This window comes from Puma concolor, chromosome A1 (genome assembly GCF_028749965.1).
Source record: "Puma concolor isolate L17-30 chromosome A1, mPumCon1.1.hap2, whole genome shotgun sequence".
Classification (NCBI taxonomy): Eukaryota; Metazoa; Chordata; class Mammalia; order Carnivora; family Felidae; genus Puma; species Puma concolor.
The window spans coordinates 94,834,888-94,849,865 of NC_141667.1; the positions used below are offsets into that span (position 1 = coordinate 94,834,888).

At 38.6% G+C, this 14,978-nt stretch overlaps 1 protein-coding gene across 7 annotated transcripts in view; it reads right to left on the reverse strand.

Moving 5' to 3' along the window:
- The window catches only part of ATG10 (autophagy related 10), a 451,299-nt gene that overhangs the window by 11,823 nt on the left and 424,498 nt on the right, over positions 1–14,978 (reverse strand). For 3 of the 7 annotated variants that reach the window (XR_015248272.1, XM_086697540.1, XM_025924154.2), the window contains exons 6-7: positions 9,078–9,175; positions 8,306–8,421 (exon numbers count right to left, since the gene is read on the reverse strand). Coding sequence is in view for 6 of the 7 variants with exons in the window: in XM_086697540.1 (XP_086553666.1) it covers positions 8,322–8,421; positions 9,078–9,175 (198 nt within the window). In the remaining variant the exon portion in view is untranslated. Of the gene's footprint in view, positions 1–4,983; positions 5,392–6,998; positions 8,422–9,077; positions 9,176–14,978 lie in introns of those variants that run through there. The other 4 variants (XM_086697556.1, XM_086697565.1, XM_086697572.1 and 1 more) reach the window with 2 other exon arrangements.

Genomic DNA, 14,978 nt, shown 5'->3' on the forward strand with positions numbered 1-14,978 from the left:
GGGCACTTGTACCCCAATGTTTATAGCAGCACTCTCAACAATAGCCAAATTATGGAAAGAGCCTAAATGTCCATCAACTGATGAATGGATAAAGAAATTGTGGTGTATATACACAATGGAATACTACATGGCAATGAGAAAGAATGAAATATAGCCCTTTGTAGCAACATGGATGGAACTGGAGAGTGTTATGCTAAGTGATATAAGCCATACAGAGAAAGACAGATACCATATGTTTTCACTCTTAGGTGGATCCTGAGAAACTTAACAGAAACCCATGGGGGAGGGGAAGGAAAAAAAAAAAGGTTAGAGTGGGAGAGAGCCAAAGCATGAGAGACTCTTAAAAACTGAGAACAAACTGAGGGTTGATGGGGGGTAGGAGGGAGGGGAGGGCGGGTGATGGGTATTGAAGAGGGCATCTTTTGGGATGAGCACTGGGTGTTGTATGGAAACCAATTTGACAATAAATTTCATATATTAAAAAAAAAAAAAAATATATATATATATATATATATATATATATATATATATATATATATATATAATATACATATCCTAATTGTTTAACTCCAGCTTTCTGGTTTTATTAGAACCAGTATATGGACAGTCAGCTCTGATGGAAGCAAAACAGAGATTTGGGGCAATTAAATGGACAATAAAAAAACTGGAAAACTAACTCTAGCAACACTGAGAAATGCATAGCCTACTAGAAGAAGTAAGCTGAGAATCTATGCAAAATTTAGCAAGACATAAAGAAAAAAAGGGTCAGCTCAGTAATAAAAGCAAAGTAAAATAAAATTATTTTCAAAGATTTTAGGGAAAGTAAAGCACAGACTACTGCTGGGAATGTAAATCATATAGCCTTAGTAGTGAAAAATTTAGGGACATGAATCAAAAGTCTTAAGACATTTCATATTCTTTGATCTGTTCATTCCCTTAGTAACAGTATAACCTAAAGCAACTGCTTCTGCACACATTTCTTACTGCATTAGATCTCTGAGGGAGGGGCTTTGTCTACCTTACTGACCACTATATCCCTAGCACAGGTCCTGACCACGCAGGAAGTATGCGCTTAATGAATGTATGTTAAATAAACAGAGAAGAATTAGAAACAACCTAAACGTCCGATAGAATTATTTGGTACATTTTGATACAGAAGATATACTAGTCATTGTAAGTTGGTTTTTCAAAGGATATCAAATGACATGGGATAATGCTGTCAATATAATGTTATATGGGAAAAATAAGAATGTAAAATTATATATGGAATGATCCTAATTAAATATGTCCAAACTAGTATGAGGAAATACAGCAAAATTTTAATTGCAGTTATCCATGGGTGATTTCCACTTAAGCACATTTGAAATGTTCGCCTTCAAATGTTTCTGTGGCTTCCAAGTTATTCATTAGGACAAAAATCTTTTCTAAAAATGAATTTTAGGGGTGCCTGGGTGGTTCAGTCAGTTAAGTGCCCAACTTTGGCTCAGGTCATGATCCTGTGGTCTGTGAGTTCAAGCCCCATGTAGGGCTCTGTGCTGACAGCTCAGAGCCTGGAGCCTGTTTCAGATTCTGTGTCTCCCTTTCTTTCTGCCCCTCCCCCACTTGCATTCTGTCTCTGTCTCTCTCTCTCTCTCAAAAATACATAAACATTAAAAAAATTAAAAATAAATAAATAAAAATGGATTTTAGTTTTATAGGCTAAGGCTAGATAAGTATAGCATTACAAAAAGAGCCAGTCTTCGATTTCTTCCAATCCAAGTTCCCACTCTCCAGTTTGAGGTAACCATTCTTACAAGTTTGGTGTGTGTCCTTCTAGATCATTTTTAATGGTTTTACATACATATACTGTATATGTACTATAAAGAATATGTGGAATTGGTATATAGTTTTTATAAGTTGTGTTAAGTTGCTTGCATATTTATCATCTAGTTTTTGCTTTCTGTTTTAACTCAACAATCTATTTATGAGAACTGCCTATTTTGAGATTGGATGATTCAATTCATTCCCCTTAACTGCTATCCAGCATCACATTCGATTTAGCCATTTCCCTATTAGTAAGTAGGTAAGGGCCTGGGTATTCTCTCTCTTTGAATCTACTGAAGAAAGGAATGGAGGAGACCACGTCCTACTCTGCTGCTGGTGTCAGGGGAAGAAGTCTTCTCAAGGCAAAGAGTGGGATGCAGTTCCCAAAAGAGGAAAGCAGGTCCAGGTCCTCGTGCCTGCAGAAAGACCATGGGAGCCTTCCCCCCTCAGTATTCGGCCACATATACAAATATTCCACAAAGATTTATTGAGTAATTACCATGTGTCAGGCACCATGCTAAACCCCAATCTGGCATGCATGTGTAAATAATAATGCACCAAAGGCTGTGGATACACTGAACTATGAATTCCCATTAACCTATCAGAGTATGCTTAGATTTCTGCCTCAGTTGTAACTGACTTCTGGGTACTGAAAAGCTTCAGGGGCACCTGGGTGGCTCAGTTGGTTAACCAAATGACTCTTGGTTTCAGCTGAGGTCATGATCTTGTGGTTTCCTGAGTCTGAGCCCTGCATCAGGGTCTGTACTGGCAGTGTAGAGCCTGCTTAGGAGTCTCTCTCTCTGCCCCTCCCCGACTTGTGCTGTCTCTGACTCTCTCAAAATAAATAAACTTAAAAAAAAAAAAGCATTGGGGTGCCTGGTGGCTCAGTCAGTTGAGTATCCGACTTTGGCTCAGGTCATGATCTCACAGTTCATCAGTTCCAGCCCCACGTCAGGCTCTGTGCTGACAGCTCAGAGCCTGGAGCCTGCTTCAGATTCTGTGTCTCCCTCTCTCTCTGCCCCAAACCCACTTGCATTCTGTCTCTCTCTCTCTCAAAAATAAATAAACATAAAAATTTTTTTTTTAAAAAAGCATCAAAGTAATGCAAGAAATCATAAGTCAGCCATAGGATTTATTTATTCTCATGTAAAGTATATTTCAGGGTAGGAAAAAAATGTGAGTTTCCAGTTTGTTTTTTATAATTTATAAAATGGGACTTGGTGATCTGTAAAATCACTTTCAGTTTTAACAGCTTAGAATACAGGATACTTGCAATAGGGCTCTTTTACCACTAGGTGCCGCTATTGACAACACAAAAGTTAAAAAGCAAGGGCTTTATACACTGCAGTACTGCTTGAAAGAACACTACAACATTTAAGAATAAAAATGTGAAAGCACTTTTACAGACAAGCCCTATAAAAGGACCTATGTGCATATTTAAATAGCTCAGTTCCATGGGCACAATAGTAGTTAAGTACTGCCTATATCCTTCTGGAAAAACCTTCAGCAACTTACTGGTCAGCAGTATAAGGGGGGAATCAGAGGGTCTTAGAATTGGAAGGGAGCTTATTTGTCCATTAGTTTTCAAATCTCTGTTTCCTGGAGTTAGAAATATATTTCCATGCACGCGCAGAAATACACACCCATATAAACAGATTATATGTATATATAGCTGAAGCCAAAGTTTCACCAAACAGTAATATCCTTACCATGTGCAACCTATTTTTTCCATATATTTGTAAAATAATAGAATATATAAATATTTAAATATATATATTTATTTATATATCTGCCCCCAGTTCTGGCACAGAGCTCCTAAACCCTTGTGATTTCTCAAGTGATGAGAACATGAGGAGCATTTCTTCTAATACTTGGTCTTTGATTCTGGCTCCCGACACTGACTTCCTAAATCCCTTGGAATTTCCTGGGTGATAGGAGTGTCTTTTGATATAAGGAGCTGACTCTTGGTGGGCTCTTGAACAGCTTCAGGATGGGGGCTGGTCACCAGAAAGACCAAGGTCTGATTCGAAGCTTGGGGCTTTCAGACCTGTTCTCCATCCTCTGGGAAGAGGGGAAGGGCTAGAAGTAGAGTTCGTGATCATTCATGCCTTCATGATGACATTTCCATCAAATCCCAAAAGTACGAGTTTGAGAGAGCTTCCAGGTGGACAGAAGCTCCTGCACCTGGGACTCTCCAGGCCTTGCCCTACGTAGCTCTTCATCTGGCTGTTCATCTGTATTCTGTATCATATCCTTTGTTACATAATCAACCGGTACACATAAGTGTTTCCCTAAATGTTATGAGCCATTCTAGCAAATTATTGAACCCAAGGAGGAGGTCATGGCAACCTTGGTTTATAGCTGGTCAGTCAGAAATATAGGTGACAACCTGGGACTTGTGACAACCTGGGGTCTTACATGGGGAGGTCTTGTGGTGCTAATTCCAGGCAGATGGTATCAGAACTGAACTGAATTGCAGGACACCAGTTGCTACTTAAGGATCATTTGATGTGTGAAAAACTTACACATCTAGAGTCAGAAGTGTGGTGAGTGTAGTAGTATGAGAGTAAAGAAGATAACACAGGGAATGTTTCCCAGACATATTCTATTTCATAAAAAATATACATATATACTAGTCATAAATTAATAACTAATTAGTGATCTAATACACTTCATTCCATTTAATACATTAGGAAAGAGAGGCTCAGAGAGGTGCAGTGACTTGCCCCAGGTAACACAGCCAGGAAACAGGCATTCCAGGCACTGGCAGGTTTGGTTTTGTAAGGTCCTGGGTAAAAACTGAAAAATATCCTTGGCATACCCCCAGCCCTTTATGCACTCCTACCTTCTAGAGCCTGTCGGCCAGTACCTGCTTGTGATAAAAACTGACAAAGTAGTTGTGTGACTAGTTATATACAATCATCATTTAAAAAATACAGGATCTTTTTTTTTTTTTTTAAATTTTTTTTTTCAACGTTTATTTATTTTTGGGACAGAGAGAGACAGAGCATGAACGGGCGAGGGGCAGAGAGAGAGGGAGACACAGAACCGGAAACAGGCTCCAGGCTCTGAGCCATCAGCCCAGAGCCCGACGCGGGGCTCGAACTCACGGACCGCGAGATCGTGACCTGGCTGAAGTCGGACGCTTAACCGACTGCGCCACCCAGGCGCCCCTAAAAAATACAGGATCTTTCCAAAATGCAAGAGTGATCATTTCAACTCTTCGACTTGCATTCCCTCAGTGGTTCTTTCTGTTTTTTAGGCCAGATACAAATTCTCAGTGTGGCAATAAATCTCCTCCAGACCTGGCCCCAGTCCTTTGAGCCAGCCTCACTCTTTGCCAGTTCCCCATGCATTTTCAAGGTCCTTCCTCCATTCTTGACCTGGCTAAATCTTAGATTTTTCACAGCTCCACTCACATTCCTCTTCTGCAAACCTTCCCGGGCACTGGCTTTCCACACCTTTGCCACAGCACACATCCTACTGTCCCTGAGTCTTCTTCTTGTCTGTGTTTTTCACTGGACTGTGGCATTCTTATGAGCCAGGGTCATGTCTTTCTGTTTGTCATCCCTGGCCACTAACACTGGGCTAGGTACACAAGAGAAACTCAGTTGGTATCTGCTGGACTGATTATTTGCATATTCTTATTCTCACATTTTAATCCTTAAAAAACCCAACTCACTGGAATATCAGCTGTTTGAATTATGTAAGAGCTGGTTCTGACAATGCAGATCTCCATTTTCTAATATCTTGAGAGTATGAATAAAAACTATACGTATCTCAGGAAAAATGGATGTAAAAACCCAGTTTTAACTTCCTTTACTTTAATACATCTTTATTTTAATACATCTGTGTTAGGAAGATGGTTAGTTTGGGTTTTTTATCCCCCAGTCTGTAGGCTATAGTATCAAATGATCAACACAGCTGCTGGCCCAATCCCCAGACTGAGAGCCTTCCCTGGATCACTTACAAAGGGCAGACAACAACTCTCATGTGCATGCTACCTTATAACATACCAAAGAAAGTGGGTAAGTTATTTTATTATCCATCATTAAGGAGGCGATCAGAGTGAAAGGGAGAAAATTAAATGCTACTATGACTAAGTGCAGTGAGTAATGAAGGGAGAGGTTGACCAGTGGGAGCTATGGTGGTCAGAGATGGCTTTGTAAGAGTGAATTATATAGACTAGGTTGAGAATTGAGTAGAGAGATGGAGAAGGAAGCATTTCCAGGTGGGAGCCAGCAAGAACAACACTCAGATAAGGATGTGGGTGGAGACAACTTGCCTGATGGGGGGGTGGGGCCCATTTGTGTTGGGAAACAAGGTGGGAGGGAGGGAGGGAGAATGTATGCTGACACTGGATAGGAGCTGGGGCTAATTATCCCAGATCACCCTTACTCTTGTGGCATTATGTTGGTTATGAAGCACATTCAGGTTGACTTAGCATTTTGATCTCCTTCCTGCTCTTGGTAGGTGAGTAGGATGGATGTTAATGGGCTTTTTAAAAATAGAAATGGCAAAAGCCTAAAGGAGATTAGGAAATTTAGCCCAAGTCACACAGCTGGCAGCTCACCAACCTCACAGTCTAGAATTCAACACTTCTATTTCACAGACCAAGAATTACAGTCGGTCTCACAAATCACATAGCTGAGGACCAAGGAGGTGAAGTAAGTGTTCCAAGGCTACACAAAAGCAGTTTAGGATACTGTTTGGTAGCTTTAACCAGCACTATTTCTGATTGAAGGGGTTTTGCATTATATTAACTGGAGAAGAAACCCGGAGGAAAAATCCTCATATTGCAGAGAAAGAGCTGTTACTTTGACAAAACAAAATATTTTCTAATGTTTTATAACTGTTGGGATAACAGTCTGTTATGTAGCTGCACTCTTAAAAATGGAAATTTTTATCAATCAAAAATTAAGTTTTTTTAAAGCAAAAACTATTCTGAAAAGAAATAGAGCTGCCTGAGCAGAGATATCTATCTGGGGGGAGTGGTCTCTACAACCTACAAGAGCTTTTCAGAATTATTTTCTGCCACTGATGAATTTTAAGGTCTTCATCAAGCAGACCAAAAAAAATTAACTTGAAAACAACTCTGACACCAACAAAAACATTGTCCCTATGTGATTGATACTATCCCTCAGAATCTGGTAGCAAAGGATAACTAATATTTCCAAACGAGTACATCATCCAGATGACACATTATTATAATTTATTTAGTTTTTTTACCCCAGAAATGACATGGTCTGAGAAATGACTTGCTGAGAAATCTGTGTTTACATTAGGGAGAGTGGATTGGGGGGGGGGGGGCGGGGAGCGGTGGGTGATGAAAATCCCTGCAGAAGTTGAAAAGATGTTAAGTGGTAAATACCAAAATGCCCAGCAAGCATGTAAGCAGGCTCTCATCCCAGCATGAATATGTGCAGCTCAGCATTTTAAAATTTACTTTTAGCTTTTCTAGCAGTTTGAATTAACCCATTCTCTACTTCCACTCCCGGTATGAGAGCTCAGCCTCGAACCTACAGACTATGAGTGCAGGCACAGTCTACTGTGATCGGCCAGTAGATAACCCCCTCACCCCATGGCTTCCTCCAAGTGGGCTGTCTCATGAACAAATGTCTCCTAGATGTTCTTAACAACCAGGAGGCCTGGAGCAAAGTCCAGACAAATGGTAGGAAGTAAGTCAGGCTTGCTGGAGCTCATACAGAACTGGAAAAGGCCTATTGGGAGACCAAAACAATACAAATAAATGCCACACTAAAGGTACGTCCAGATCAGAGGTTCTCCAGAAGCAGGTGGGTCAGAACCACCCCAGTGAGGCTGTTTCAGAAGATAGCCCCAAGCATTCATAGTCATAAAAGATCCACAGGTGATTCTAAAGTACATTCCTCATTGATAGACACCGATCTAGATTGTCTAAAGAGACAATTACATTTTGTCTTAGTTTCAACCCCTGGGCAAGTTAAAATGAAAAACAAAACAAGCAAATCCAAACCAAAAATTCTTCCAGATTAGGTATACAGTATATCAGTTACTACAGACATTTGCTTCCAATAGAAAAAATAATCCATGTCAAAGTCTTGGTGAGTCGAAATATTGCACGGTATTTGTCCTATTAAAACCGGGCTGGCCAAGTATACTTTTGGTGTCCTTCATGCCACAATTTTCTAAGTTCTTTGGCTCAACAGAAGAAAGTTAAGAACAAAAACAAAACAAAAGCCAAGAGAATAAAAGAAAGTTAACTGAGCAATAAAGAATTATTACAATTCTGAAATAAAGCCATCCACTCCTGTGTTTGGGTGAGTGTTATTGTAGCAAAGTCCAATGCTTCCTAAACGATGGGGCCCTGCCTGGCTGAAAACCTAAACAAACAGTCCATGTTCAGCCTATTAAAGATGAAAGAAGACTTAACATTTGATGGGGCCAGTGAAAACCCTAAGTGTAACAGAGATAACAGGGTCTTTGTCTTGGCAAACCATTCAATGCGGGCTTTCCTTTTTACCTTGTTGATGGACATTTCATTCATCCTCAGAAGCTGCTCTGGCATAACTCAGAGGTAGATTTAGCCCAACAACTGGCCCTACAACGCTCAGCCAAGATGTGATGTAGTTGACACTCCTAGGAAACAAGTGAAAAAACAGGAAACTCTCATGCTTCCATTGTAGTTGGGTGAGTGGTAGAAAATCAGTTACCAACAGAAGAGATGAGCTGTCTTCAAAGATATGTGCCCACCATGTGGAATTCTAGCATTTCCAAATATCAGCTCCATTACTTGACAGGAACTTGAAGTCCAAAGGGACTGAGGATCCCCAGTAAGGTAGTTAAAAGGGGAGTCAAGGCACTGGGACTGCTGACTCCCCTTGATGATTCCAATTTTACACTTAAAATTTACAGCATTTGCTACGGTAGCATAGTGCAGTGGTTAAGAGCATGGCTCTGAGGCACAAATGCCTGGGTTCAAATCCCAGTTCTACCATCTAACTAGCAGTGTGAACTTGGCCAAGTCATTTAATTCCTCTGTGCTTTAGCTTCCTCTTCTGTAAACTGGGTAAAATAATGGAAATTAGCTCATGGGGTGTTATAAAAATCCAATGTCTTAATATATCTAAAATACTTAGAACAGTGCCTAGCACACAGTAAAAATCAATAAACATTAGCCATTATTATTATTACAAAAAATATTTCTTTTTTAGCTTGGCTTTTAGAGTCACATAAAAAGATTTACACTTTTAAAATAAGAGTAAAAGCCAATGTATCTTGATGGTGTTTCTTACCTATTGATTTTTTGAGAATTCTTTAACACAGGAGTCATGAATTCATCTGTCTTGCAGGGATGAAGTACAAAAAAAGGCTGCCCAAGTATTGGATGCTCCTGTAGGAATCAGAGTTGGTCCAGGATGCCAGTGTGAGTTACTTTGAAAAAGTTAAAACGCACAATCTGGTTTGTTAAAATAAAAGTTTGCTTTAAATTCCAAGTTACTAAATTAAGATACAGATCAATTTCAGTTTTTGAAATATAATTCATAATCCGCACATGATAAGAAGTTATGAATTGATAAAGTATAGAAGGGTACACAGTTTTGTTTACACAATACCAACTGTAGACAAATTTTATCAGTTTCCTCTCTTTGTCAACTAATGTTACTCTATGGCCTGTAATTATTCTCCGGTTTTTCCTCAAGGCTGTCTGTGAAGCCCAGTAGCCTGACCACGTGAACAACGTATTTCATTCGCCTCATTGTAAGGGAACCAAAATCTTTCACACTTTTTTTTTTTTTTTTTTACATAAACTTTGCCAATGTGTTGATTGTTTCAAGCATCACTGCGGTGCCAACAGGCACATGTTCAGTGGGTAGAATGGTAGGGGAGGGGAGAGGAAGCAGGAGAATGGCTTGCATTATTTAAATTGTTGTACTTCTGTCTGTCTCTTTCTGAGTTTCCTCTGTTTATCTGTTTCTATCCTTCTGTCTCTCCCAAGCTTATTGGGCCGTTTCTGTAAATCAAAACTCACTTGATGCAACGCCACTGCCTTCATAGGAGAATGACTGGATCCAAGATACAGGTCAGACCGCTGCCAGTGTAGCAATGTGGACATAATTTGGCCAACAATGGGGAGCCCTAGGAGATTTCTATGTAGTGAGTGATCCACGCACAAATTGTACCAATGCAAAAACAATTATAACAATAAATTTATTGATCGTTTACATTGTAGATTCACAACTACTCCAAAGACTGCAAACTCAAATACTGCTATGGTCTGAATGTTTGCATCTCCCCATATTCATATGTTGAAATCCTAAAGCCCGGTGTGAAGGTATTACAGGAGGTTGGGCCTTTAGGAAGTGATTAGGTCATGAGGGTAGAGCCCTCAGGAATGAGAATTTGGACCTTATAAAAGAGATCCCGCCCCCTGATTGCTAGTTCACCCCCTTCTGCCATGTGAGGACACAAGAAGTGTGTGACCCGAAAGAGTGTCCTTATGAGAACAGGCTGGTATACTGATCTCAGACTTCAGAATTGTAAAAAATAAATTTCCGTTGTGTGTAAACTACCCAATCTGTGGTATTTTGTTATAGCTGGCCAAGCAACCTGGGACAGATACCTACAAAGATCACACAGGTAGCGTGAAGGAGCGAGGTCAGTTAAATACACAAGCAGGTGACAGGGACTGTGGGGAAATGGAGAGTGTGCCCAGCCAAGGCTAGGCTTGCTACTCTGCTCCAGCCAATTGTGCCATGTGGGAATGTAGGTTCAGTGTGCCAGGTCTTCCCATTTGTCAAAATAACCTAGCAATCCAGATTTTTATGTAAAATCTCCTAAATTTAAATTTTGGCACTTTTTTTTTTTTTTTTTTTTTTTTTAAACATAGAGTGGGCCAAATAAAACAAGCCTGTTGGCTGTATTTGGACTAGGGGCCTAGCTTCTTCTCCTGGCTTCTTCTCCTCTTGTCAGCCAGTCCAAGGAGAAGCTGAACTCAGAGCATCCATGGAAAGAATTACGTGTGGTTGTTGCTGCTAACTCTACCCTCCAACCCCAAAACACTCATGTTGGTGTGCATGTGCACACACCTGCTCACAGGAAACAGAGGCACCATTCCACCATGTATTGGAGGCGCTGGGTATGGAAATTTGGGGATGTATGTGTGTGCTGAGGGCTGGGGTATCCACTGGGTATGGGGCAGTGTATGTCTCCTGAGCGCCACCTCCAGAGTCTGCCTAGTGGCCTGACTCTTACAGCAGAGCCTGGGCTCGCTCCCTCTTTCCTGCTCTCTTCCCACCCCTCCTTCCCATTTGAATCTAAGCAGAGCCTAGGGTCAGAGCCCAAATGTGTTATGCCTATAGCAAGTCTTCCCGTCCAGCTTGATTCTGGCTCTCCTTATATGCCTTAAACTAGTATTTATTAATTCAACACATATCTACTGATCATGTCTTATGTGTCTGCCAGGAACAGTTCTGGATATAGTAATAGAGTTCACTGTATTGCAAAGATAAACAAAGTCCCTGATCCCAGGGAACTTTCATGCCAGTGCAGGAGACAGCCAATAAATTTATAGAACAAATAAATAGACAAAATAATCCAGAAAATAATAAGCGTTATGAATAAAATAAAACAGGGTCCCTTGATTTTGAGAGCATTTAGAACCGAAAAGCTCCTTTTTGTTGTTAAATAAATCCCTTAAATATGTTGCTAATCATGGCCACTCTTCTAGCAGTGTGTCAAAAGCATCCATAATCACTTCCATGGTTAAACTGTATATGGCCAACACCCAATGCTTTCTCAAGTGTGTCAGCTTCTCTTAGTTGTGGCAAACTAACCAAACCATTAATTACTTCTCAGATACGGATGGAAAATTAATTTTTAAAATACTCAAAAATCCTGGCTTCTAAATATATAAGACTACTGAATACAGGCCTTAAGTCATTATGAATATAATAATGATTATACAATATAGAAAAATAAAAAGTTTCCCCGATGTGATTAGAATTCATATCTTCCCTCATCGTTCACTTAGCAAATATTAAGTCTTCTTGTCTGACAATTTTATAATGATTTAACCCTAACTAACGGCAAATCTATAGTTTTAAAATGTGGCTAATCTTAGCGATATGTTAATGCTGCAGAAGTGACAGAATTCAAAGTGAGCCTTATGACCTGAGCTGATACTATTTTTTCAGTAACATTCAATCAGCTAATCTTGCAAGCCAAACAATTTATATTCAAAGTTACGGTAGAGAATTTACAAATAATTTGAGGTGTCTTATCAGTGTAGACAATCAATCTGGATAATATTCTCCAAAAGCCATTTTTCTGCACTGGAGATTTTTTAAGGTTCATGCCATCAGGAAACATTATCTGCATTTTCTACTTTCTCCTGCAGACAGCCAGAATCAGAGATGAAAGCCGTCTTTCATTTTTAGTTTAGGAATTATGAGCTAGAGTTCAAAAAAATCTAAAACCCTACACCTTATTTGTTTAACATACCATTTTCAGAAATGGAAGAACATCAAAACTGTCAGGATCTTTTTAGTGACATTTCTTAGATCAATTCAGAAGGTAAATTTGTGTGAAAGTACTACCATCTGCTGTCAGTACTAATGAACTGATGCAAATCTGCACTGAGAAAAATGTCAGTGTGGAAATACATGCAGCCAGTGAACTGTGTTAGGCTTACAACTCAATAAACACTTCTACTGGAACAAAGTTCTGCTAAATGGTTTTCCGTGAAAATAGAAATGATGGGTCAGATTTCTATCTCTGTAACTCCAGAGGAGTTATATAGGCACATTCTCCTATGAAATTTAATTTAGCAATGGTTAAATGTCTCATAAAATAAGTCTGACATGAATACTGTGAATTGGTTTCAGAACTATTAGATATGACTATCACAAGGAAATGATAATACTGCACCTTCATTCTTACATCTAATAAAGGAGATGAATTTCTTGGTTCATTTCTTAATTTTCTTGGCTCTCCAGGAGGGCACAAATATAATTTCACATATGAAGCTTTCATCCAGTTGCATATTCCAGACTGATCGAATTTGCCTTCCACTCAGGGTATATTCCTTAGAAATGGAGAGGGATATTTCCCTAAGCCTGCTTCCTCAAGCAGGGAAAGGAAAACGGCTATTGAACGTCTGCAGTATGAGACACTGTACTAAGTGCTTTGCACGGGGTCACCTATCTGAGTAATTCTTTGAGGAAAGCTTTATTGTTGCCACTTGGAGAACGGGTTCAAAGGGATTACACTTAAAGTCATCCATGTAGTAGGGAGCGAAGGACCTCTGAAGTGTGGTCTTACATTGCACCTTCCCATCCCACTGACCAGAGGTGTTGTCAGGGACATTTAATCCTCTCTCTAGTCCATCTCTGCAAAAATCTACTTACTTTTATTTCAAAATAATGTGTTTTCATAAAATTGTAAGGGAAATACATACAGAGAGCTCAGAAAATACAGAAAAGAACAAAGAAAAAAAGCAGGATAACCTAAGACTGACCAATTCAGATTTAATCACTATTTGGTGAATTTCAAACCTTTTCATGTACACACATTTATAGTCTTCTATTGCTTTTTATTCAATGAACAGAAAGATATGTACCAAGTACCACTATATGCCAGTCCTGCCATATGTGTTTTTTGTTGGTGTTCTTGAAGTTTCTTTGTCTTTTGTTTTGCAGATTTCTATACTTATTTTTATTTTTTCCCTGTATATATTTTGTTCTGATTTATTTTGTTGTTCTTGATTTTTTAATTTTGCAAGGGTACTTAAAAATATGCATAAAGAATATGTAATCTTGAGTTGTTGGCTAGAGTGCTCCCCATGTGCCACTAGATCTAGCCAGGTAATTGTGCTGTCCATGTTTTCTAGATTCTTATCTGTTTGATCTACGAATTTCTAAAAGAAGTTTAAATCTCTCATTAAAATACTTGATTTGTCCATTTCTGCTTGAAGTCTGTCAATTTTCATTTTCTATGTCCTGAAGCTATGTTATTTGAAGGCACATATCCAGAGAATGAGGCTTTAATACAGTGATCATACTTATCTCTGATTATGTTTTCTTCCCCCAAAAGAACTTTTATCTGCTATAAATATAGCCACACCAACTTTCTACTTACCTAATGCATTTTAAAAATTATTTGCTTTTCAATCTGTGTCCTTATGTTGCATGTATTTCCTATAAAAATAACATAGATTCTTTAAGAAATCCACCTTAATAATCTATCTCTTAAATGGAGTGTTTAGTTCACTTGCAGGCTTTGTGATTACTGATATAATTTAATTTTATTTTTTCTATTTTAGACTTTTTTTACTTATTCTATTTTTAATGTTTCTTTTCCTTTTCATTTTTATTCCTCTGTTGCTTTCCTTTAGATTCAGTATAGGTTCAAATGTTTTTTCTCATTGTTTTTTTTTTTTTTCTCTTTTTATTAATTTGAAAGTACAGGCTGTATTTCTAAACTTCTAATAGTTATCCCACAATCTTTAAGTAAATGTTTTACTTAATAAAATACAATTACTCAATCTATTTGCCTTTTCCCCAAATAATTCAAGTAACTTGGAATGTTTAACTCTGATCACTCCTTTCTGATTCCTGTACTACTGTTGTATTTCAGTTGTATCTTTGGCTTTTTTAATCCCATAAATTTTATATTATTAATTTTTGAACTCAGTGTTTGTTGAAATTTACTCACATTTGACTATTCTTTTTGCTTCCTATTTTTTTCCTAGATCTTCAGATATTCATTCTGGGATCATTTTCACTATCATTGAACTACATCCTTCAGAGCACCTCTTAGTGAAGATCTGTAGGTAGTAAATGTACCACATTGTGAATGCTTTATCTTGTCTCCATTTTTGAAAAAATGAGTGTGGGTATAAAATTTTAGGTTACAATTATATTCTCTCAACACTTTGAATATATAATCCCATTTCCTTGTGGCTTCCATTTTCTTTTTTCTTTTCTGTTTTGAAGTGAATTATCGATTCTAATTGTCACTTCTTTTAAGATATTCTCTTTCCCTTCAGTGTTTTACCATAACGTGTCTATGTGTTGATTCCTTTTCATTTATCCTGCTCAGATTCACTGAACCTTCTGAATCTGAATATCAGAGTCCTTGCAACAGTCCTGGAAAATTCTCACCAACAGCTTTGTGAATATTCACTCTTCATTCTC